The 25,712-nt window shown below is 36.9% G+C and overlaps 1 protein-coding gene and 1 pseudogene across 2 annotated transcripts in view; one reads left to right on the top strand and one right to left on the bottom strand.

Moving 5' to 3' along the window:
• Olfm3 (olfactomedin 3) overlaps positions 1–14,323 on the bottom strand; it is a 229,002-nt gene extending 214,679 nt beyond the window's left edge. Inside the window, exon 1 of one of the 2 annotated variants that reach the window (XM_052731102.1) lies at positions 13,862–14,323. In XM_052731102.1, coding sequence (XP_052587062.1) covers positions 13,862–13,930 — 69 coding nt within the window. In that variant the 5' untranslated portion in view covers positions 13,931–14,323. The remainder of the gene's footprint in view (positions 1–13,861) is intronic. The other variant, XM_052731101.1, reaches the window with a different exon arrangement.
• LOC128106675 (TIP41-like protein) overlaps positions 13,935–25,712 on the top strand; it is a 66,024-nt pseudogene continuing 54,246 nt past the window's right edge.

Raw genomic sequence — 25,712 nt, 5'->3', positions numbered from 1 at the left:
AGAGGTCAATTTGCAGAAATTAGTGATCTCCTGTAGCCAGAAGTTTTCCTGTGTCCCACATGGTCAGGACAATTCTTTCTCACTTGCCAGTCCTGTAGCCATTCAGACCCAAGTAAACACACAGAGGCTTATATTATTTACAAACTGTATGGCCATTAACTCAGGCTTATAACTGATTAGCTCTTACACTTAAATTAACCCATAATTCTTATTTATGTTTAGCCATGTGGCTTGGTACCTTTTTCAGTTCTGCCTTCACATCTTGCTTCCTCTATGTCTGGCTGACAACTCCTCATTCAGTCCTTCCTCTTCCCAGAATTCTCTTCATCTGCTTACCCTGCTTATACTTCCTGCTTGGCTACTGGCCAATCAGCATTTTATCAAACCAATGTACAAAAGCATTATCCCACAGCATTTCCCCTTTTCTGTTTAATTAAAAAGGAAGGTTTTAACTTTAACATAGTAAAATTATATATAATAGACATCATCCATCAATCTCCTGCCATGTCCTAGCTCCTGAGGAACAAACTCAGATTGTCAGGTTTGATGCGAAGCACCTTTATCCTTTGGGGCATCTTTTTGGCCCATAATGATTCAATTATTACAGCTAAAACTCCATGGGCAGACATAACAGCAAAAATGCACACTTAATAGGTTATAAAAATCAACTGGGGAGAAAATAACTTATAATGAAATTGAATTAGTTTTATGTGTACTATTATTAATGTGTTTGTTAAGAACCATTTGCTTCATTTGTATATTGTTTATCTTGCTTAAAAGTTTCAAGCTATTACAGTTTCTATGGTTTCTTAAATCTTGATATTAAATCCAGGCCATAGAGTTACTTTGCTGTTATGTTTTGTTTTTATGGATTGATTTTTTTCCTCTGTAGGGAAAGCCCATGAATGTACAGGTATTGAAGACTTGTTCTCACTGTGTAATACTCTGAGGAGGTAGTAGAGACTTTCTAAAATAGAACCTGGTGAGAGACTTTAGGCTACTGGATATTTGCAAAAGAAATTGTGTGGTTTCTATTTCTTTTTCATGCCCAACCCATGAGGTGAGCACCTTTGGCCTACCAAATGCTCTTTGCCATGATATGATGCCTCAACACAGGCCCAAGAGCAGTGGAATCAACCACAGATTGCAGCTGCCAAAACTGTGACCCCATACAAATGATACCTCTTTATTAGTTTATTGTCTTGATGATAATTTCATACAGTAACAAAACTCTTACTGAAATAATTGCTAATATTGTCACTAATTATTACCAATATGCATCCATTATTCTGTTACTTTGCCATACGAATCTAACAAATTACTATAAACTTAGTATAACATCAAAGACTGTACAAACCAGAAATTAGGAAGTACCAGGTCAAACTATCCTGAGGACTTGCTAAGACTGCTGTCCTACACAGAAGTTGTGATTGTCTGCACAAGACAAGCATATGATCAAACCAGTCAACATTATACCATGGGAGGGGAGAATCTCCTGAACCACCCCCCCAGCAGAAGAGTGATTGACAGTTGATGGCTTTTGAGGAGAGAGAGTTAGTTTTCTTTGAAAATGTGCTCCTTTATAGATTGACCGTGTTCTAGTGCATGGCCTTATAATCATGTAAATATCAGCATCAAAAATGATATGAATTTTCTAATTATATCTGACTACAAGTAAATTTGCTGTCTTGGATACTGTCTCATTTCCTAATATGTGAAACATAGACAGAAAAAGGGTGACTATTTGACATGAGAGGATCCTGGTTTTTATGTTATTATTGTATTTTATTTATGAGCCTTTACATGTGTAAGTATACACACATGTGGAAATCAGAGAAAAGCTTTTAGGAGTTGGATCTTTCTTTCCACTGTGAGCACTTGAGTTTCAAATTCAAGTATTGAGGCTTATGTGGTAAGAACCTTTATCAGAAAATTTTGAATAAGAACTGAAATAGATGGGATCTCCATGTCACCTTATCGATTAGTCATTTGTTTTAACTTTGGTGGATGAAGGCAATAGAAACATTATGACACTTATTCATTTATCTTCCGATTGAATTTTCAAAGGTGATGAAAGGGAAAGACAGAATAAAAGTCAAACATATAACTTAGTTTGAGGTCTCATTTGTTAATATTTTTGTGTATATAAGTATACATATATAGAAAATCTTTGAGGATTTTGTAATAGATTAATTATGACTTTTACAAATATAAGAAAGTCTTTACTTTTAGTTTTAATTTAAATTATAATAGAGGCTAAAGCCAAAGGAGAGTGGAATTATGATAAACTACATATTGAGAGATATTTATTAGTTTATTAAATACAGTATTTTGTTATTAAATGTGCACATTTAGTACTGCAGAAAACTGAACCAGTTAAATTTTCATAGGCTGCCCAAAACAAGCTTCCTTAGACTATTCCAGAGGTGGTTTCGGGTCCCAGCTTTCCTCATTACTAATTTCACATTGATCTGCTCCACTATAAACTTTCCTGTTTCCTATTAATGTATGCAATTCTCTGATTTGATATGGTTGCTCTCTTCCATTATCTTCCTTTTATATGCTAAATTAATAATAATTTGGTTGAACCTCTTGAGAGAGGAGAAAATGTGTCTTTACCAATATGATTGTGTACAAATGGACAAGATGTAATTCAGTTTTTATTGCTTCATTCTTTGCCAATCAAGATGCAAATAAGGAAAAGAAAAAGTCCTTAAGAATGAATTTATTTTATTCTACCTTCTATTTCTTCTTAATAGGAAATATTAAAGGTTAGTTGAACTACGGAAACTTTCCTACCAAGGTGAATAATTATAGGAAGTGAGACGTAAGCATGTCTCAGATTAGTGACTATAATATGTGAATGTACAGTGTTTGTACAAGAAAGTAGGTATCATTGGGGTGTTTGTGTCTATACGCACTTGTAAGGGTTTCAGGCCATCAAAGCCATCACTAAATATAAACAAACACCTACCCTAAAATCATCTTTTCCTTTCCCCCACTTTAGATTTCCTTCATTGTATCTCCATTGTTGACCAGGATGGAAGTCACCCTGTAACCCAGGCAGGCATTAATCTCCTAGCAATTCTCCTGCTACAATGTTCCAAGTGCTGGGATTACAGGCATCAAATATTACAGCAAGTACCTCCTGTTTCTTTTGTATTTAATTCTAATTGTTCTTATTTCTCTGTTGTACATAAATTGGTTTACAATTGCATTATTTCTTAAAGTTTTAGTTTTCACTTTAGGTCAAATATTTAGACCTGTAGTCTTTTTTTGCTTTTATTGACAGGAAATGTGTGATGCTTTTTCACCAAGAAAAGATACCATGAATAAATAATGGACTTCTTTCATTCACTCAATTCTTTATCTTCAGCTATATTCTGTCCAGTTCTGTATCAGTGTATTAAGAGATCTATATTTGAGATGTGCTTTGTAACTATGTACATTCCTTCATGCTTGTCTCTGAGTGGTATAATGGATAACCAAACTGCAGTCACTTTCAACTTCTAAGTGTCTGTAATACTGTGTATAATCTAATTAGAATCTTTAGTGAGTTTTGAGCCAGGTAGTGTTTCAGTTTGTTTTGAACTGCAGTGATATGTACTAAGATGTAGTCAGTATGTTATGAAACATATTAGGTGTGAAAATACTAACCATTGCTCCTAATTCCAGATATGAAATTCCCTACACATCAATAGAGGTAGATCATTTCCAGAAGCGATCATATCTTCTGTAAGGCAATATTTCATTGGTGGCATTTTGTTACCAGTGCATCAACACTTTGAATACTGACTCTATTTGAAGAAATCCTGCCATCTGGAATTGCTCCCTCTAGTAATGCTATTTAAATAACCCTGGGATAATGCTTCTTAATCATCATCAACTTAGTTGGAAAAATTAAAAGGACTTTCTGTTCAATTCATGCCCTCCTTTGGGTTTGTGTAGATAGCTTGTTGTTTTTTTGTGATGTTTAAACTTTATTACTGGCATATCTTTCAGGGCATTTTAACCTACATAGTCAATGAGAAAGCTTATATTATTTGATATTAGCAGGCTATAATTCATATACACATTACTATACCTACTTATTTAATAGTTAGTTATTTTGCTTTAGAGTGGTGCTAACCCCAAATAAGATCAAAGAAGCCTTGTCTACATGACATGGTATTATGTAGGTACTACATTATAGGAGCATAGAGTTTGAGAATCATTTCAATAGACTAGACTTTTGAAGCAATAAGTAATGTGCTGATTTGTCAGACAAAGCTAAGACATTATAAAAGCTAAGAACAGCCATGAGAAACACACACACACACACACACACACACACACACACACACACACACACACTTGTTTAGATATAAAATATTTCAATTTGTAAACCCTAAGTAAATAAAATGGACATTTTTGAAATAAGAAAACCAAACAAGGAATAAGTAGATATGTAAACGTTGACACTAAGGTGCACAAAACACAGAAGACAAAGTCACAAGATCATACAGTGTGCTTCATTCCAGGGAGCCTGTGCTAAGGTGTTGAGGTCAGGGTGAAGATTGATAAAAACTTGATAAGCTGATGCAAAATTTCTAAGCCTTTAAAATAAAACTCCTAAAATCAGTCTTTCCCCATCCTTAATATCTTATCTAATTGTAAAATTGATTAAAACAGAGAGCATGGCTACATACTGTTTAAAACAGAATTTTAAAGCATTTAGCTATTCCTTTGTTTACTGTTGTAGAGGTGGTGGGATCTGGAAAAAGTGGAGCCCATAAATGGTGAGATGAAAAGTCTCATTCTATAGCCAACTTTATTCATAGAATCAATTTATAATCTGAGGGTTAAGAGGAGTCACATGAGTGAAGTGTACAATCACAAGGGTAAGCTACACATGGCAAAAACATGTTATTGCATAAAATAATTTGAATAAATAACAACAGCCTGCTGTAGTGAATAATCTGACATAAACTCACTTCTACCCCCTACACCTGGCTGGGGCACGAAAATACATTACAAAAACAATTCTGTGTTTGAAGAAACTGAGGTTTACAAGACTCGGGTCTTCTTTTCTTACAATTTTCTCATGAGCACTCAGAATTCTCCTCACATTAATTACTCTATTCTTGGATCATGTTCTGACTTCCTCAATTAGTGTATTTGTTTATTCATTCATTCAATAAATACTAAATATATGAGTAAAGAGGTGAGATACTTATTAGATAGGAAAGGACAAAAGAGTGGCCAAGACATAGAGCACAGAGGATGTCTTTAGGATTTATATGAGAAGGATTTAGAGGATGGTTTTGGCTTAGTCCATAAAGTGTTTGCCATGGAAGTCTAAGAAAGGACCTGAGTAACATCACCTGAACTCACACTAAAATGTAGGGCATGGTAGTGCAGGGGAGACAGAAACACCAGGATCCCCAAACTGTGTTTGTCAGCCGGTCTAGTGCAGTCAAATGAGTGAGATTAAGCTACTAGGAGACATCTGTCTCAAAAAAATAAGGTAGATAGGGATTGAAGAAAACACCAAGCAGATCTCTAGTCTGTGCACAAGCACACACACACACACACACACACACACACACACACACACACACACAAACCACATATACATATGCACACATCACATATACATACACACACACATATACATACCACAAACACATACACACACATACACCACATCACACAACACTCACACACACAGTAGAAGATACACAATATGACAAACATCTTATGATTTATCAGAGGAGATACAATCACAAGAGAAAATAGTAAGAAAAGCTGCATAAATATTTTTAAAAGGCTCATTAGAAATTGTTGTATAAATTTGGGAGGGGAAAGCAATCCATTCCTACTCCCATCCACTGACCCCGATTTTGTGATAGACGTAGTGTCCATGGCTATAGACACAGAGAGAGATAAAGCATGTTTTTAATGTTGCATTATTGGGATTACTTCTTTTTGAAGTGCAAGAAATATCACACAAGACTTTTTATGGAAAATGTGATATTTGAGGTGCATATTAAACTTAGATAAAATCTTGACATACGGGCAAAGAGGAAAGTGCTTTCTGGGGAGGAGCAAACCCATGAGTCCCACTGCATTTGCAGATTCCTCACTGAAACTTATTTGTATTCTCCTGAAGGGTTGGGTGGATAGTGGCAGAAGGCCTGGCTTGCTTACATTGCAACACCTTTTGAGGAAAAGAGAGACAAATGTTCTTAAGAAACATTTCATTTTATTGTTGTGCCAGGTGAACTGAGGTTGTTTGGGACAGGACCTGGCCACATAGTACCAGGCTAGTGTAGACATCAAGATGCTTGTTTGCCAGCCTCCTGAGTGCTGGGGATTACATTTGTGTTTCACCATGCTTAGCAACAAAACTTCTTATAAATATTTCAACAATAGTTTTGGAAATTATTGTTAATGCTGTTAAAATTGCATCATGCTTTATAGAGAGCTGGATTTATGATAGTCCTGTGTCTGCAGCATTCTATAGTAAGTAGCTGAGGTCATGTAAACATCATTATAGTATAGTGCTCAAGCAATTTGAGCTAATATTTTCTTTTTAATACTTGTTCATGAGCAGATTCTATCAGCAATATTATTCAGTTGCTTTCACGTATTTGTTGTTCTTCATATAATTTATGTAAGTTGGGCTAGAGGAAAGGAATGGAGTCATAAATTCCTCTGGTGAATTTATTATTTGATGAACAACACCCGTAGACATGTTATTATAGAAACCGAGAGGCAAGGTGATGCCAAGAACTTTCTAGAAATCTCTATAAAAGAATTCAGGAATACAGGTACAAATGAAGAAACACAGAGAAAAAAATCAACTCTCTTTTTAATGTGATCCTTTCTCCATGCTCCATGACCTTCTTGCCTTGAACATTTTGAAATTCAGTAAATGTGAAAAACTTTCCTAACCTCCTTTCTTTAATAGCACATTGGACTGTCCCAGAATTTTAACTACTTAATTGGTTCCATGTGGTGTGTAGTCACACAAGCCTATACTTTGCACACTGGGCACAAAGCAGTGTCAACCTATAGGTTAGATTTTGTGTTTGTATATCCAGTTTCTCTGTGAGCTGTCCATGACTAGCCTAAATATTTTGATTTGTTTTTCAAATTAAGACACCATTTGTATTTTTTCTTTTCTTCTAAAAATCATATGAGGAGTGACCTGTCGGGTATAAATATAATGTGTGATGAATTTCAACTGGAATTTCCTCAAACACTGTAGTCTGCCTGTGAGGAACTATTTACAGATTTAACATTCCTGAAAATTGAGAAAGGGTAACAACAGCAGGGGTGGAGGGGAATGAGAGGAACTCTGTATTATTCTGAGTCTTTGGTGTATGAGACATAAGGGTTATAGGTTTGATTAAAGGCCCTTTGGCAGAGTTACAATATTTGCACGTAATATTACAGTTTAAATTTATCTTCATATATATCGATGCTATTAGTTATTCTGTAAGTCCCATTCCGATGACATTAGTATATAGGTATGAGCAATAGCCCAGTTAATTACAAGTTAAATGCTGAGGAATTAAAAGACCATTCTTAGGTTTTTATACTCTTTCTATGATTTTATACTAGATTAGAAATGTATTTTTAAAGCTACATATTGTGTGTCTGTATGGCAAGTGTGTGTGTGTGTGTGTGTGTGTGTGTGTGTGTGTGTGTGTGTGTGTGTCTGCACTCGCACTTGGCTGCATGTGCCAATGTAGAGTCCAGACTACTTCTTTCTAACTAATTACTTTGAGACAGGTCCTCACAATAAACCCAAAGGCTTGCCCTTTCTTGGCTAGGCTGCTTGAGTTGGCCTGCCAACATGGGGTCTGACTGTGTCCATCCATAGCTGGGTTTCCAAGCATGTACAGCTATGTTGGATTTTGATGTGGGTTCTGAATATTAAAATCGGGTCCTCACATTTGCACAGTAAGTATTCTTACTGAGTCACCTCTCCAGCTCCTAAAAAATATACTTTAAAAATTATTTTATAAATGTTTTAATTTTAATGTACTGTACCAAAAGCAACAAATGAATTAATTAATAAATATTGCCAACATAGTGTTAACTTTATATTAAAAAAGTCAATCTCGCCGGGCGGTGGTGGCCCACGCCTTTAATCCCAGCACTCGGGAGGCAGAGCCAGGCGGATCTCTGTGAGTTCGAGGCCAGCCTGGGCTACCAAGTGAGTTCCAGGAGAGGCGCAAAGCTACACAGAGAAACCCTGTCTCAAAAAACCAAAAAAAAAAAAAAAAAAAAAAAAAAAAGTCAATCTCCAAGGTTTTAGCTGACAAGTGTCATACAGTGAGTTGATTGAAGTCCAATTTTTGCAAAGGATTTGTCCAGGGACCACATCTCAACAGTGTAGTTTAAACAAGGGTAGTGTTTAAAAAGCCTTTTGCCATTACAGAGCACTTTAAGACCAATAGGAAATTGTTGTGCATATATGCAAATTCGTAGGTCATCTCAATGACCTTACCTCAACTACCAAGACAGCAGTTTGATTTCGTATCTCTTTTCTTAGCTTCACTACTGCCAATTACACTTTGATTGCTTTTAGGTAAAAATTTGGTTAATTAACACAAGTAAGTCAGGTGCCATGCCTTATTATATAGTGTGCAATTTTATCCAGTTTCTTAGCATATTTTCTTATTACAAAAATTGAGGTTTTTCTAATAATTTCCGGACTTTAGAAAATTCTTAGATGTATTATAGCTTGGGAAGAGTCTGCCACAGACTATGTGTTTTGACATACTTCCCACATCTCTTCAGTGAGAAGAAATCTTTTTAGAGAGGACATAAGTTTTCATTTTGCTTTTCAAAGGGAATGTTTCAACAAATAATATGTTTTTGCTTGAGGTAAGAAGTGTTGGTCTTCAGCATCAGTAGACATGTAAATGATCTTGTCAGTTTTGATGGGTGACTAGAAAGAAGTCTGAAACCATGTCTCACTTATGAGGGGTAGGAGAACAGGACTGTGGTGTAGAGATTGACCAATAGGAGACCCCAAATTCCAAACACAAGATTAAAAACAGCATGCTCTTGTTTTAGAGGTTCATCCTCAGCCTTCCTCTTTTGTGATCTTACTAAGGATACCCCGTAAGAAAATCAAATTTTGATGAAGTGCCAAATATTATTGTAGAATGAGAAAGTAATTCTACAATGTAACAAAGAAGTTTTGAGAATTTCAAGCTTGGAAGATGGCTAAGTTCATAAAGCATCTACTGTGTAGGAATTAGACTCAGAGTACTGATTTTCATGTGGTGGACCTCCTGGGTGTCAATAATCTCAGAACATTCTGGAAGAAGACAGAGGGAATCTCTTGGGAAAGCTGGTTAGCTAGAGCAGTCAAATCAGCAAGCTCGGGATTCATTGAGAAACCTTGCCTAAGTAAATAAAGTGAAACATGGTCAAAGAAGATGCTCTACATTAACCTCTGACCCCCACACAGGTACAGACACACATACACTTGTACATATATCCTGTGTGAATCTGCCTATACTCATACGAACATGCATGTACACATGTACATGCAACATATACATGTATACACATAAGATTGCCTAGGCTAATGGTTTCATATTAGAGGCCCTGATATCATATTTTCCCTCAGTATCATGAGAGGAGACATATATGATCAAGAAAAAAGCCAGGTACAGAAATGATGGACCCAAGTGTTTTCTTCTGGTAGTGGTGATCACACAAGAATCAGTTGCAAAGATAGACAATAATTTTTTTAAAGAAAAATGAAGGAAATCAGTATCATTTTAACCTATTCCATTTTCCTGAAAGAAGAGTAAGAAATAGTATTTGCTTTTCCAAAGTAAAAGTTTAGTTAGGTTATAGAAGATTTAGACAAAGTGAGAGTGGGAAGTTTTTTGTTTTTTTTTTTCAAAATATAGATGGGCTACTTTTAACCCTAATTATTTATTATACCAGGGTTTCTGGTGTGTCACTATATAGTGTTGCCAATTACCATTAATCTATGCTATGTTCTAATTCAGGGAGTTCTTTTTGATTGGACATTGTGAGACATTTAGCAACATGACTATTGAAATTCCCTTAGTTCCCATCACACTCATATTTCTTTTTCACAATTTTCTTATTTAGGGCAAGAGTCCTGGCTATGTTGCCTTGGATAGAACAAAAAGTTTGGTGCTGGAGAATATTGCTGAATCATAGTTACAGTTTGTGTCTGTGATGTGAGCTAGCTTCATAGTGCTAGATTTAAAACATTATTTTTTAAGATGGGAAGATAGTGTCCTTCCTCAATTCAAGCACTTTCCCCTTAGCAAGCCATTTGAAAAAATATTTATACTATAATTATTGCTTCCTTAAAAGTCTAGCAGTCACAGCAATGTGTAGATATGTCCACATCACCTTTGTTGGACTGATCCTTAAGTGGGACTTCAGTATAAATGCTCTGCTTGAAGCCTACCCTTACATATTTACAACCTCCCATCTTCATGGTTCAGTGCTGAGGAGGAGAACACTCCACGATTCTGATTCATGGGGATTGTGTTTTGCTATAATGCTCAAATAATGATCTGTTTAATTTTTTTTCTTGTAAAAGACTAAAGAAGCCCACTCTCCTAGCAAGGTCATCACTGAACTCAATGCCTTCAGTTTAAAAGCACAGAGATGCCATCTAGCAGCTACTGTCAGGAATTTCCTACTCAGATACGCTGCTCTGTCTATGAATCTGAAAATTAAGTCAATTTGTACAGGTCTCAGTTTTAACAGTTTACTAATTTTGTGGCATATTGCATATAATTTAGGAATTTCATCACAATGGAATTGATTGGCATCTCTTAAAATAGGAATTGTCATAGGTTTATGAGTTTTTTTTCTTTTTCTAAAAAGATCTGGGAGCTTGTTAATTAGACTTTAATTAAGAAAACACAATTCAAATGAATTTACTGAGAAAAAAATCAATATTTCTATATGAAATTACAAATAATTAATTAGAGTTGAATTGCCTTCCTTTGGCAAGGAAATACTAGTCTTTCTAATTTTATAATGTATTAAATGAGAAGGAAGAAATTGAGAATATGCTGAAAGTGGAGTTCATTCTAGGAACATGGATGTTTCAACATTTTAATATTGTAATGAGATTTGTTCCAAGTAATTTACCATAATATGGGGATATCTAGGTACTTTTAAACTATCCTTCAGCCAGGTAAACCCCAATCATGGCAGGGGAGGGGAATCCACAGATGCAAGCATTATATAGTATTTCATAACATGGAATTCGGTAGTAGTGATAGTAAATTATCATCTTTTTAAGAAAATTAAATAAGAAAACAGGGATTTAAAATGGTGGTATCCAGTGTGGGTAGAATCTTATACCTTAAAATATCTTCAAATTTCAAGAGATCTTCCCCTTTGCCATTTTTCTGTATCCGTACATGATTATATTTACAGTAAGTGCATAGTATAAGACGGTAGATCATCAAAGGTAATAAATTGCTTTTTGAAATTTATGTTGCCCTAGTATCTTAACATGTTCACATGTGAGCGGACGCTGGTTAGAGTTTCTATTTCAGTGACGTTTCCTAAGAAATGTTTGTGTGTCCACAGGCTGTCATCTGAAGTACTATATTACTGAAATTTTAATTTTAAGGTCATCAAGTACAACATTTCAAACTTCTGATTTTTAAAAATCTAATCTTTTAACCAGAACAGAACTAAATTAAAGTGGAGAAAATGTTTACTTCATAGGCTGATTGACAATTATTTTGAGAGCACAGGGCTGCCATTTGAAATGTTTTGTTTGATAAAGCTTGGTAAGCAAAAATAGTTTGGTAAACATAAAATTAGGCCCTATTCACTCCCATAAAAGTGATATTTTGTCTACAAATCCAAAACATCTATATATTAAATTACTTAGTATAAAGTTTTTAGTATTCTCTGTTATTTCATGTAAATATAGAGCAAAATGTCATGATGAGGTCTTTGAATGCTATTTTGAAACATCTGGAAACTGAGAATAGTTTGAAAAGTTAATAGACCTCTTTGCTCCCCTGGATTTCTCAACTCAGTGATACCAACCATTCAGAGTTTGTACTGACCTAATTTGAAAGTTTTAAACCATAGAATAATCAGAAATATCAAAAAAAAAAAAACCCCAAAGATCAAATTAATGAAAGCAGGGATGCTTATTTTGGTAATTCATCTCTTTATTTAGCAAAATATTAAGAACTAACTGCCAACAATGATGGTATTTAAACATTAAAGATCCCAGACACATTCAGTCAATCATACAGCCGTCAATAGAATCTGCACTTCCAAATTCTCAAAGAAAGCCATAGCCCACTTTAGGTCCAGGAACTTATTCTGTACTAATTTATTAATTGTGTTTTTGAAAGTATGCTTTTACAAGTCATTCAAAATTATATAGATGAGAAAATGTAGTCACAAGTTTTAGCCAGTATCACTTGAAAGTGGGAATGAAATATGTTACTACGGGTGCAGGAACATAAAGGGAAAAATTTAAAAAAATACCATATAAACAAAGTGGCGACATTTAATCTGGTGTAAAATGCTTCACAACTATACCATAGTAAGCACAATATGCCATTAAGCTTATTAAGATGGCCCTCGTATGTTGTTTGAAGCTTTCAGAATGCCAGTGTCAGGACAACTATAGGTTTAGAATGAAATTGTTTTGTTTTCCTCAGATCTCTCTAAATTTGAAAACGCTACAGTATTATTATATCATTATAATTTTACACCATATACTAGGGTAGGCTTTGAAATATCACAACCACAGTGATAGTTTGTAGTAGGTTACATCTTAATTATGTTCGATTGTTTTCTTCAGTTACACAGACAATGTCAACCCATAAAATAACTTTACAAGATTCAAAACACAGCACTGAATGGCATTTATAATATGGCATCATTTTCCCAATCATGTCACGGTGCTGTCCACCAGCTAAGTAAGGAAAATAATAAATGATTTCCATCCCTTGCTCTCTCAGTTCCCTTACTTAACTCTGGAGAACTATGCATTTCTTAGAGTGTTTGCCTCTCGGAAATGACCACCCTTTATTATCAAGGCTTTCCTCACACATTGCTGGAAATATTTTTCCATCGCTCCCTGCTTTGTACCAGATGAGCCGAACGTTCACTTTCATTGCTGGATAATTTACAGAGTTCCACAGCTATATCGTAACTCATTCTTTCTACTGCCCTCCTTAGTTTAAGAGGCTTCTCACTTCCTGTGTCTTAACACAGAACATCAGAACTTCCTCGGGGTTCCCTAATTTTCTTCAGTAAAAGGAAAGAAACACAAAGTCCCTCTCGCAACGCCTTTTGGCCACGCAGATAGTGCAGCTTTGCTGCTGTCGTGGGTTACAAGCAGCCTCCCCAATGTTTTGGACACAAACCGCAACACGTCTGCGATGGGAGTATTATTGACCAGCATCAGCTGGAAAAAGCTTCCCTGCTTTCAACAAAGAGACCGCGCACCATCTAACACAGGCTTATAAACTGCATTGTTTCTGCTGCAAACTCCCTTGGATGGCCCGTCCTACTTCAGAAGAGAACATTAAGCAGCTGGACAACCAAATTCCCCGGAGAACCGCATTGCCAGCTACCCATATACATTATCTTCGTTCTGGTCCCTCCCCCCTCACACCAGGAGGACTCTACCTTGAAAAGCTAGCCCTCTGGTAGTTCACCTTGTTATCTTCCAAGCAGTGTGGATGCACCAGGCACCACAGGGTAGCTGATAGAACAGTCCCCCGTTCCGTTTTGGACATTTCCCCCCCCCTATCTCGATCAGGTAATTACATTTTGCACATGTATTTCAAACGAGTCAAAATATTGCCCCTACCTTGGAAGGATCTAATCCAGCAAGTAAAGACAGAAGAAGGAGGTTGAGAAGGCTGGACCTCGCCTGCATTGTGATGTGGGTTTTTGCCTCTCTTTACTCTGTTTTATGTAGCCACTCGACTCACTGCGGAGACCTTTCCCACGTCAGTTGCACTTTCTGCCTGCCAGTCAGAGAAGAGTGGAGGCAGAGGCGGCGGCGGCGGCAGCAGTAGCAGCAGCGGCAGCAGCGGCAGCCGCCCTGGGGGGCGATCATTCCGCAGGCGTCTAGGAGTAGGGAGTCCGGGAGCTCAGAAGCTGGGACCTGCTGCGGCGGGCGCTGGCCGAGGTGCTGAAGCGCCTCCACCTGGTGCGCCCTGGTCTACCCTTCTCCCCTTCTGCTAGATATCCAGCCCACCTCAAAAGTTTTGACCCAAGAAGATAAAGGGAGTTACTGCTAAGAGGTGTGGAGACCTGAGCAACGGATATGACATCACTACAGCTCCTGGGGTTTTGTAGGTGGTGGGGGTGTTTTGCGGGAATTTGTTAACCAAAGGACTCTCACGCTCCAGTTCAGCCGTGGCTGGCAACTCGAGCTGCAGATCGAGTCAGCTGTACACAGTATTATGAAACAGGCGCCGCACTGGAACCCTCTGTCATTGACAGAGGACTTGATTTCAAATTGTGCTTTCGACAAAGTTTGTAACTAGACTGCCCATGTCCTTTTTTTTTTTCTTTTTCCCTATTCAAGGTACATGTTTAAAGAATTACAGATTCATTTGGTTATTAAGAGATATATATGTCACAAATACTGAATTGCAAAATATTTTGGGTGAGGCAGTGTGCACTTATTTTGAGGGGAATTCTGTATTGCAGGAATAAATGGAGTGACTTTGTATTTTGTTTTAGTACAGATATACTTCATTAGTCCCCTCAAATGATCTTCCCCTGTATACACATCCATACCCAGAAATATAGTCTCCTTGTCAACTTGACCTGTGTTTGGACCCGAAGAAAAAAAAATTTATGAGGGGTACCCAATAGAATAGCAGAATAAATTGTTTCTAAGCTTTGAATTAATGAAAAGATTTTTGTTTTCCAGAACTGAGTCCTAGGTGGGGGGTCGGGGGAAGTAGTCAGCAAGGAAAAGCAAGGCATCTTCACTAAGCCTGAAACATGACTACACTCATGTTTTATTTCAGACAGTTTTATTTGTCTGAAACTAAAACAATGTAAATGTTCTCAATGAGATGACCAGGTGGAGAGGATTTGGTAGCCACCAGAAAAACCATCTTCATAATCACACCTTCCACAATTCAGTTTTTACTGTTTTATATAAAGTAACACTTCCTAAGAGTTAAGATATGCAAACCAGATCTATGGCTTTGATTATGTGTACATCCACATTAAACAAGACAATTTGGTTGAGGTGTCGGACACATACCGTGTTCAAAATTCGCCTCTATATTTTCACTAAAACTACTCCATTTTTCAGTGTAAAATCAGTTCGGATTCAAATATTTAGAGCTATAGTCATGAAAGTCTCTTATCATACTATCTCTTTTTGTCCAGATACTATTCATGTCTGTATTTGTGTATAACTACTTTGATTCTTTTTTTATTTATAAAATGTAGATGACATAAAGAAAACTACATCTGAAAATTTCTTTGTGAAGGAGGGGATTGTGCATATAAAGAGACTACAGAACAGTAGAAAATGGGTAGAATCACTTAGGGTTTAATTATAACCCAATAATCGCAACCATATTTATAATTTCACATTATTTTTAGTATAAAAATTAAAAATATTTATCTTGAAATTACAGAGTTATGCCCACACCTCTGGGATAACTTTCTAAAGCATATTTATAGCTAGTTTTTTATTTGCATATTTTAAAAACCTATTTCCATTCTATTATTAACATGGTATAATAACATGTTCTTTTTTTTAGTAATTCACATCTAAGAGTTAGAATTTTTATTCTCAGCCATATAAAATCTTTCTGTGAGACTGGAGGGTCAAAAATTAATTTACCAAGTAGTGATGGTTGAAAAACAGAATCTTCGTTGTTTTTATCTAGTCTGTAAATACATGCTATATTGTTTGCAGACTAGATAATAAACAGTAATTGCACTACATGTATTTAGATGTTTTTCATCTTAAAGTATCACAAAACATGTAATTTATATGATGAAAAATATCATTATACATTATACATTTCACGATTAACAGGTGTTCTTGTGGCAATCTTTTTTTTATAGAACTAAAATACTCTGAGCTCAAGGTTCACAGTATCAGTAACCGGAGCAAGAGTTCTGTGTGGACATTTGCCCCTGTAACTTTGCATCCTGTGCATTTTGTAGTACTAGGGTAGCATTTGTAAGACGGGGTTTATAACACTAAGTGTATGAAAGCTTGCCAGAAATAACTGATAGGAAAGGATGATGATATCTAGGGTTCTAAACCAAGCACTACATGATAATTATCTTACAAATGAAAACAGATGATCAGAGCATCTCCACAGCACGCTTCTTTTAAGAGAAACTCAGTCATTTGTAGAGAACAATCAAGTTCAGTAATAAATCAAAGCTGTGCTAAACCTGCCACAGCACAAAAAAAGCTCTAAACAAAGCAGCAGAAATTCACCAAACCCTACCTCCCTCTGGCTCCTTGCTAAAATAAAACAGCACAATTGCTTAATTTTCAAAGTAGACTTCTATAGCTTTTACTTAGTCACTCATTTTGTGGCAGAGCCCTATCACATTTCCACACAATCAGTTTAATGACACTGAGGTCATGCTGTGCAATGTATCTGTATAGGCACGGAGTATTTCTCATGTAAGGGAAAAGGTCCATGAAGCGCTTTGTATTTTGTCTTATCTTAATTTACCCAAAGGGTCTTTCATCTATAGGAAATACTGGTTTCTATTTTATTTTATCTTGTGGTTTCAGATTAGTGACTATTGTCAACTTAGAACATATTATAAAATATTAACATAAATATTAATATTTATAAATCTTGAATTTTCAGTAGAGACATGAAAATATTATATATTTGTAAATACCTCTGAATGTTAGCCTGTTATTCCTACAATAGGCATAATTTATTTTGAAATCTATGCAGCACTACCAAAAATTTATTTAGTAGCGTTAAAAGAGTTAGTTTCAAAAATGAAATTGTATTCACAGGTAATACTAAGAACAATTAAAGGTATTAAAATGTGTGGCCTGATATTACAAAGGAAATTCTTATTTACATAATGCATTTAAATAACTATTTTAAATATTTCATTATTGTTTGGATGAGAAGCTATGGTATACCTCTTCCACAATTTTTATGGTTCCTTAGTATTTTAAATATGTCCTAGTGTGCTAAAAAATTCCCATACTGTTTTTGTTTAATTTCTTACCTAACATTGAGAGATTTCATTATGTTTAAATAAAAGCTAGAATTATCTAAAGGCAGGATAAACCCCTCAACATTTCTTTTTTACAGTCACCAGATAAGTGAAAATTGCTATTGACTTAATTCCTAATGTCCTTGACCTGTAAAGTCCTTCCACACTTTTTCTTGTTTTACTTTCTGATCTTCTAATCTCTCTTTTAGACAGTGGTTTTATTGTTCACTTAACTATTTCTATCTAATCCTCCACCACTCCTAACTGCTCTAAATTAAGACCCTGATAATTATCTGTTAATTTATTACTCTTATGTCTATTTATTTTATACTATTTATTTTTTATATTTTATACTATTTATATATTATAGTTATCCCTATAATAAAATATGTTCTGAGAAGGATCTTTTGAGTTCAAGCACCAGAGCAATGCCTTGCATTTGGTTGCCACTTAATCAATAATGATTTGGTGATTAAATAAATGAATGAGATAATTTTCCAATTACTTAGTATACAGTATTTACATATGCAATGTTTGCTAGATGCCACTGATTAATTTCCTCTAGGCACCTCAAACTCAGTATTTTTTTTTTTTTTTTTTTTTATTATTTAAACTGCTTGGCCATTAGCTCAGGCCTATCATTGTCTAGCTCTCACTCTTATATTCAGCCCATTTCTATTAATCTTTACTTTGCCACGTGGCTTGTGGCTTACCGGTACTTTACATCTTCCTTGTCCTGGCGGTGGCTCCAGCCGGTCTCCCTTTCCTTCCTCCTTCCTCAATTCTCCTCTCTCCTTGTCCCGCCTATACTTCCTGCCTGATCACTGGCCCATCAGTGCTTTATTTATATAAAGCAATATCCACAGCAGCTTATTATTACTTATGAATGCCCAGCCATAAAGAGCTGGCCTATAGCAAGGCAGGAGAAAGGATAGGTGTGGCTGGCAGGCAGAGAGAATATATAAAAGGAGAACACTAGGAGAAAGAAGGAAGATCTAGGAGCCAGAAAAGGAGGAAGACTCCAGGGGCTAGCCACCCAGCTACACAGCAAGCCACAGAGTAAGAGTAAGATTTACAGAAGTAAGAGAATGGTAAAAGCCCGGAGGCAAAAGGTAGATGGGATAATTTATGAAAAGCTGGCTAGAAACCAAACTCAGTATTTTAAGCCAGCATTTTATCTCTAGTGTATGAACTTGAGACATGATTTTTCCCTACCACAAAGAGGCCTGGAAGTCACAGAAAGATAGAAGTGACATAGCAAGTCAACAACATCAAATTAAAAAGAAAATACATATTTAGTCATTTTGTTGTTGAATTGTTGTTTATATATAATCTAGTAGTTAATCTCTATGAACATTTCTTTTCAATAAGAATTAAAATAGTGCCTTTCAAATATAAAAAAAAATAACGTGAAGTAGAGGTTAGTTGTTAGTGAGAAAATCAAGGTCAAATTATTCTAAGGGCTGGGCATATGGCCCAGTGATAGAGCCTTCTCAGGATATTCAGGGCTCCAGGATTGGTTCTCAACACCATTAAAGATAAAAACAGATTATCCAAAAAATGTAAGTTGTTAATGTATTATTCTTACATGCTAATTTAATGAAGTATAATCATACTGGTATCAAGTATCCAAATTTTATCCAGTCTGTTACTAAATGCATTAATTTTCTTTCCTTTTTTTTTACTGTGTGTGTGTGTGTGTGTGTGTGTGTGTGTGTGTGTGTGTGTGTTTTATACTGTGTTTGTATGAGTTTGGATGTATTTGTGGAGGTCAGAGCGCAACTCTCTGAAGCCAGTTTTCTCTTCTAACATGGGAACTTCTGCTTGGATTCAGGTAACCAGGTTTCTATAAGTAGGACTTTTGCACTCCGAGCCATTTCACCAGACTCAAGGCATTTATTCTTCATAATGCCCTCTTCTAAACCATACATACAATTTCCTATAATGGAGAGCTTAAATTATTCACGTTAAGGTCCTTCAATTCCTTTTTTAAGAAATTGGCATATTGTATATGCTAGCAAATCATAAGCACATTGCCATGCTGCTGTTAATACAAAATATGCTTTGAACACACGTCCCAAAATTTCTGAATTCCTCTTTTTCACCCTTCCCACCCCTTATTCTCTTTTGTTCCCTAGACGGTTTCATGTACAATTTCATGTCATATTTAATACATGATTTTATGTGTCTATACAAAATGGAAAATCAACAAAAAAGAGAAAACATGTAAAATTTGTCTTTCTGAGACTGACTTTATTTAATTATTATGATAATATCAAGCTATAATCATTTTCCTGCAAAATGATATAATTTAATTCAGTTCATGGATGAAAAAATCCATTGTGTAAATGCACCAAGTCGTTGGTTATTTCTCTGTTTATAGATACCTAGGTGGGTCCTAACTCAGCTGTTCTGAATAGTTGCAGTAAATATTGTTATGCAAATATTCCCGGGATATGATGACTTAGTGCCCTTTGGGTAAATGTTCAGCAGTAGTTTAACTGGCCATAGGGAGGGACTATTTTTAGTATTTTGGGGAACTTCCATACTATTTCCACAGTAGCTAGATTAAATTACATTTCCACAAGCAGTACATAAAACTTCTCTTTCAAAATACATGTGGGTATTCTTTGGAAATTATTAGAATTACCACCAAACAAGGAAAAGACAAAGCTGGTTGATGATTTATGTTTTGTTGAAATGAGCTTTAAAAAATGTTTGGGGTTACAGAATTGTCATTTTTTAACTGAGTGCTTTCAACGCTATGGGAACAAACCATCCATCAGCTTTGACAAAACCTTCATGACCATAGATACCAGGTAACAATTAGTGCAACTCTATGCAAAACAGATATTATCAACCTAATATTATTTTATTATTTTAAGTCAGAATGGTGTACTAATTAAAGAAAATAAAGTTTGACAATGATTTTTTAATTGGGCTCTGAAGACAATGTCACTGACTTAACAAATTAGTGAAACCTAAGATTGTACAAAAATAAATTGATAGCCCCAGTACAAACTTATTTTTTCTTTTTTTAAAATTTTATAATTTAATTTAATTTTACATATCAGCCATGAATTCCCTTGTTCTCCCCCCTCCCGTCCACCCCTCGCCTTCCCCCCAGCCCACCCCACATTCCCATCTCCTCCAGGGCAAAGACTCAATCAGGGGATTGAGTTCAACCTGGTAGATTCAGTCCAGGCAGGTCCAGTCCCCTCCTCCCAGGCTGAGCCAAGTGTCCCTGTATAAGCCCCAGGTTCCAAAGTGAGACAGTTGATTAGCTTAATCTGTTTGTGAGGCATCCAGGCACTGGGATTGGTACAAACTTTTTTTTTTGTTTGTTTGTTTTTTTTTTTTTTGTTTTTCAAGACAGGGTTTCTCTGTGTAGCTTTGCGCCTCTCCTGGAACTCACTTGGTAGCCCAGGCTGGCCTTGAACTCACAGAGATCCGCCTGGCTCTGCCTCTCGAATGCTGGGATTAAAGGCGTGCGCCACCACCGCCCGGCCAAACTTATTTTTTTTTTCTTCTTTTTTTTTTTTTTTGGTTTATCGAGACAGGGTTTCTCTGTGTAGCTTTGCGCCTTTCCTGGAACTCACTTGGTAGTCCAGGCTGGCCTCGAACTCACAGAGATCCGCCTGGCTCTGCCTCCCGAGTGCTGGGATTAAAGGCGTGCGCCACCACCGCCCGGCCCCAAACTTATTTTTTATCTACCCACTCTGATCTACGCAACAATCATGTTCTTTTCCACCCTGCAATAGTTTCTTGATAAAGATTGTTTTGGAGAAATTCACAGCTTGACATCATAGAAGTACTAGTAGATGATGAAGTGTGTTGAATTTTGCTGTAGATCATAGAGCTTGACATGGGAACATCATGAAATTCCATTGACTTTTAATGGTTCATAGAGTTTAATGTTCAGTCCTTTAGTATTTAGTCAGAAGATAGAAATGTGACTGGTAAGTTTTGAGGCTAATGAGACTATGCCATGGGTCTTTTTTCTAATTAACTTTAATCTTTGCAAATCCATGAATTCAGGTTCAGCAAAGAGATGATCATTTATATAATCACAGCTGAGTGTTTAATAAGAATGCAAAGATCCTTTCAAGATGCAAATCTGATCCTTCAGAAATCTTTTAGTGGCTCCCCATTGACTTGATGACAAAAATATAAGTCCCTTAGCATAACACACAGGTTATGTGTATGGACTCAGGTCTCTCTAGAATCAGCTCACTAATAGATGAAAATATTCCAGCTCTATTGATTTACTTGTAACTCTTACAAAATGTCACGTACTCTTCTACACAGCATTTCCACGAACAGCACTTTCTTCTTTCAATTTCTTTTCCTATCTTCTTTATTTGACTTCACATTTCAATTCACTCCTCCCCTCCTTCCAGGCTTTTAACACAGCCTTGTCACTGAGATGTGATTCCTCTTTTTGCTGTGGCACTTACCACTGTTAGTTGTAATTATGGATCTGAACCTCCATTTTCACACACTAGTTATGGAATACTTTAATATCAAGAAATGTGTATTTTGCATCTGTTCCTACAACCACCACCATACTACCCAAAGTGGTCACTCAGTAAAAGATTAGTGATTGAATGACAATCACATTTATATTTTCTAGCAATTTTTGAGGCAAGGGAACTTATACCATGTATACTTGAAGAAATATTTAAAAAAATCATGGTTTTTTTTCAATTTAGGATGGCATGGCTAATGAGAGACAGAATTTGAGCACAACATAACCTATCTAAATTTCATGATGCAACTAAGTAAATGAAACCAAGCTATAATCTGAAAACCCAGAAAGGTTTTATATAGAGGAAGGGACTAGGGGGGTACATAGATCTCCCCTGAAGGAAGAAAAATAATAGTTTTATAGTGGATTGGAGAATGGGTCAACAGAAACAGGAGGATTGGGTGGAAGAGGAGGAGATAGAGTTGACGGATGGGATGGCAGAAGACACAGCTCAATTGAAGAGGCATCTGAGGGGTGGGATGGAAACCCAGTGCAGTGGAAACTTACTAAAATATATGAAATTGATCCCAATGAAGTTTCCAAATAATGGCAAATACAGAGTCCTGGTTGGCCATCTTTTGTCATTGGAACTGACTTACATTCAATTAAATTGTTGGCCACTGGGGTCCTGAGAAAATCCTCCAAATGATTCAAGCTATTTCCAAGACAATAGGTTGCTTTCCACATGCTAACAGGAAGGCCCAATTGCTGAAGAAAACAACCAAACAACTCATTGAATGTGGGGAGGTCAAGCTGATGCCTGCATAGAACCTGGACCCCTACATTCTAGTTTTTTGGTATGGGAAAGTACTTTGTATGCTACCAAAAAAGGAACATAAACACCAACTCAGCCACAAAGCCTTTGATCTGCAGTCTCTCCTGCCAGCAAAATAAGTATGGACCATGGTGAATCAATGTTCATGGGAGTAACCAACCAATGTCTGATTTAGCTTAAGGCCCACTCTCCAAGATTGAACTCATACCTAACACTGCTTGGATGACCAAGATCCAGAGACTAGATAGCCCAGAGATCTATGATAAAACCAAATACAATTCTTATAAAGAAAAGTAACAATAAGTTGAATCCTAATGATATTCCACTCTACTCCCAGATTAGTATATGCCTTATTCAGCCAAAGATGTCCTTATTCAGTCATCATCAGAGAAGTTTCCTCTTGCAGCATATGAGAAGAACAAATACAGAGACTTACAGCAGGCATTACACAGAGAGACATTGGAACTCAGAGCTCTAAATGGGATGTCTCCATTAAATTCCAACCCCTAGACATCAGGGAACTCTGTGGGAGAGGAGGGAGGAAGTATGTAAGAGCCAAAGGGGATGGAAGACACCAGGAGAACAAGGCCCTGTAAATCAACCGAGCAAACGTTATGTGGACTCACAGAGACTGAAGCAGCAAACCCAGAGCTAACACAGATCTGCACCAGGTGTTCTACAAAACTGTTATACAAATCAGTTTATTGTTTTCATGGGACTCCTTAGTGTGTGACCATGTGGTCTCTGATTCTTGTGCTTTCTGTTGGGGTTCTTTTCCTTTTGTTTATTTGCCTTGTCCAAATTCAATGTGATAGTTTTTATTTTAGCTTGCTCTATTTTATTTCATTGTGTTTTGTGGTTACTTCTTAGAAGTCTGTTCTTTCCTGAGGAGAGACAGAAAGGGAGTGGATCTGGATGAGACAGGAGGTGGGGGAGGAATTAGACCATAATCAGGATGTATTTATGAGAGAAGAACCTATTTTTAATAAAAGGGAAAATAATTAACTGCTTTCTTAATTCTGATAGGGGAATTAAAAACCTCATAGGTAACATGCAACTCTATTTGGGCCTATTTTCCTATAGTGGGATCTAAGAATGAGCTAGGTGAAACTTTCACTACAAGAGAGAAATCAGCAGAGGTTGGGATGACAAAATGGATTGTAGTAGAGTAAAAAAGCAGTTGATTTCCTGTCTTACATATCTTACCAAATTCTGATGTTCAGTAAGGTAGTAGGACAATAAGATAGGCTGAATGGTCATGGAAAATGATATTTCTCAAAGTCTAATGGAACTCAAGAGGCAAAGATATGCTGGGTTTCAGAACTTACTGAAATTGCCAATTAAAAAAACAGGTACTACAAAGGAAGAGAGAAAAGCAGTTCTGCTCCTAATTCTAGAGAAGCTGTAGTCTAGGTTCAACTCAATTTATTCTTTAGACTAAAATGCAAACAGCTCAGTAATTTATCTTCAATTATCTTAGATTAACTAGATTAGATTATCTGAAGGACGATTATGTCATATGAACTGCTGGGGAAATACCAACTAGAGGATAGAAAAATAAATGAACATAGCATGGCATATCAAATTGAGGAAGGACTGAGCACCTCCCCCTGTATAAAGGCTGGGCAAGGTAATCCAGCATGGGGAACAGGTTGCCAAAAGCCAGCTAAGTGTCAGGATCAGGTCCTGATCTCACTGCTAGGAGCCTTACAAACAGACCATACACAACTGTCACACACATGCAGAAGGCCTAGGTCAGTCCCTTGTGTAGACTCCCTAACTGTTGGTCCAGAGTCCATGTGCTCCCAAGAGCTCAGGTCAGATGTCTCTGTGGGTTCCTCCATCATGACCTTGACCTCCCTGGTGTGGTGACACTTTATTTGTGCTCTAATAAATAAAGCTTACTTGAAGATCAGAGGAAAAAGCCAGCCACTATATTAAACATAGAAGTCAGGCAATGGTAGCACACACTTTTAATCCTAACATTCAGGAGGCAGAGATTCATCAGGATCTCTGTGAGTTCAAGGCCACAATGGGAACAGAGCCAGGTGTGGTGGCACATGACTTTAAATTCCAACACTAGTTAACCACAGAGGTCTGGAGGTCTGTATAGACAGAAAGGAAGTGACAGAGGTGGGCAGAAAGAGGAAGTGATGTAGCTGGGTGGAGAGAGGAAGTGAGATGGCGGGGACAGAAAGGACATAGGCCTGAGTAGACAGGAAGTAGCTCTCTCTTTGGCTGAGGGTTTCTGGAAGTAAGAATGTGGCTGGCTTCTTTCCTGCGTTTCTGATCTCTCAGTTTTCAACCCCAATATGTGGCTCCAGGTTTTTTATTGATAAAACCATTTAGTAAATCATGTTACACCCTGTCTCATACAATCCCTCTTCCCTTTCTTTAGGAGGACTCCCAGAGCTTGACCAAGTGCTTGGCTGTGGAACTCTGCATCTGTTTCCATCTGTTACTGGATAAAGGCTCTCTGATGACAATTAAGGCAGTCACCAATCTGACTACAGGAGATGGCCAGTAGAGGCATTTTCTCCACTATTGCTAGGGGTCTTAGCTGGGGTCATCCTTGTGGATTTCTGGTTTCTCCCTAGCCCTCTGTCCTGCCCCAAACTGCCTTCTCCACCCAGCCTGGCCAACCTGCTCCCTCAAGTTCCCATTTCCCCATCCCTCACCCCAACCCCAGTTTACCCAGGAGAGCTCCTCTTTTTCCCCTTCCCAGGGAAATCCATGCATCCTTCCTTTAACTTTCTTTGTTATCTAGCCTCTGTGGGGCTGTGGATTGAAGGTTGGTTATCCTGTACTTTACTCCTAATGAATGAATACATACCATGTCTGTCTTTCTGGGTCTGGGTTACCACACTCAGAATTACTTTTCCTAGTTCCATCCATTTACTTGAAAAAATTTCACGAAATCATGTTTTTCAGCTGAGTAATACTCCATTGTGTAAATGTGCCACGTTTTCCTTATCCATTCTTGAGTTGAGGGGCATCTAGGTTGTTTCCGGCTTCTGGCTATTAAGAATAATGCTGCTATGAACATAGTTGAGCATGTGTCCTTGTGGTATGATTGAGCATCCTTACGTATATGTTCAAGATAGGTATAGCTAGGTGCTGAGGTAGATTGATTCCCATTTTTCTGAGAGACTGCCATACTGATTTCTAAAGCTG

This window comes from Peromyscus californicus, unplaced genomic scaffold (genome assembly GCF_007827085.1).
Source record: "Peromyscus californicus insignis strain IS unplaced genomic scaffold, ASM782708v3 Scaffold_9__1_contigs__length_137607984, whole genome shotgun sequence".
Taxonomy (NCBI): domain Eukaryota; kingdom Metazoa; phylum Chordata; class Mammalia; order Rodentia; family Cricetidae; genus Peromyscus; species Peromyscus californicus.
The sequence above is the reverse complement of the archived record's forward strand: the minus strand, read 5'-3'. Positions and strand labels throughout refer to the sequence as shown.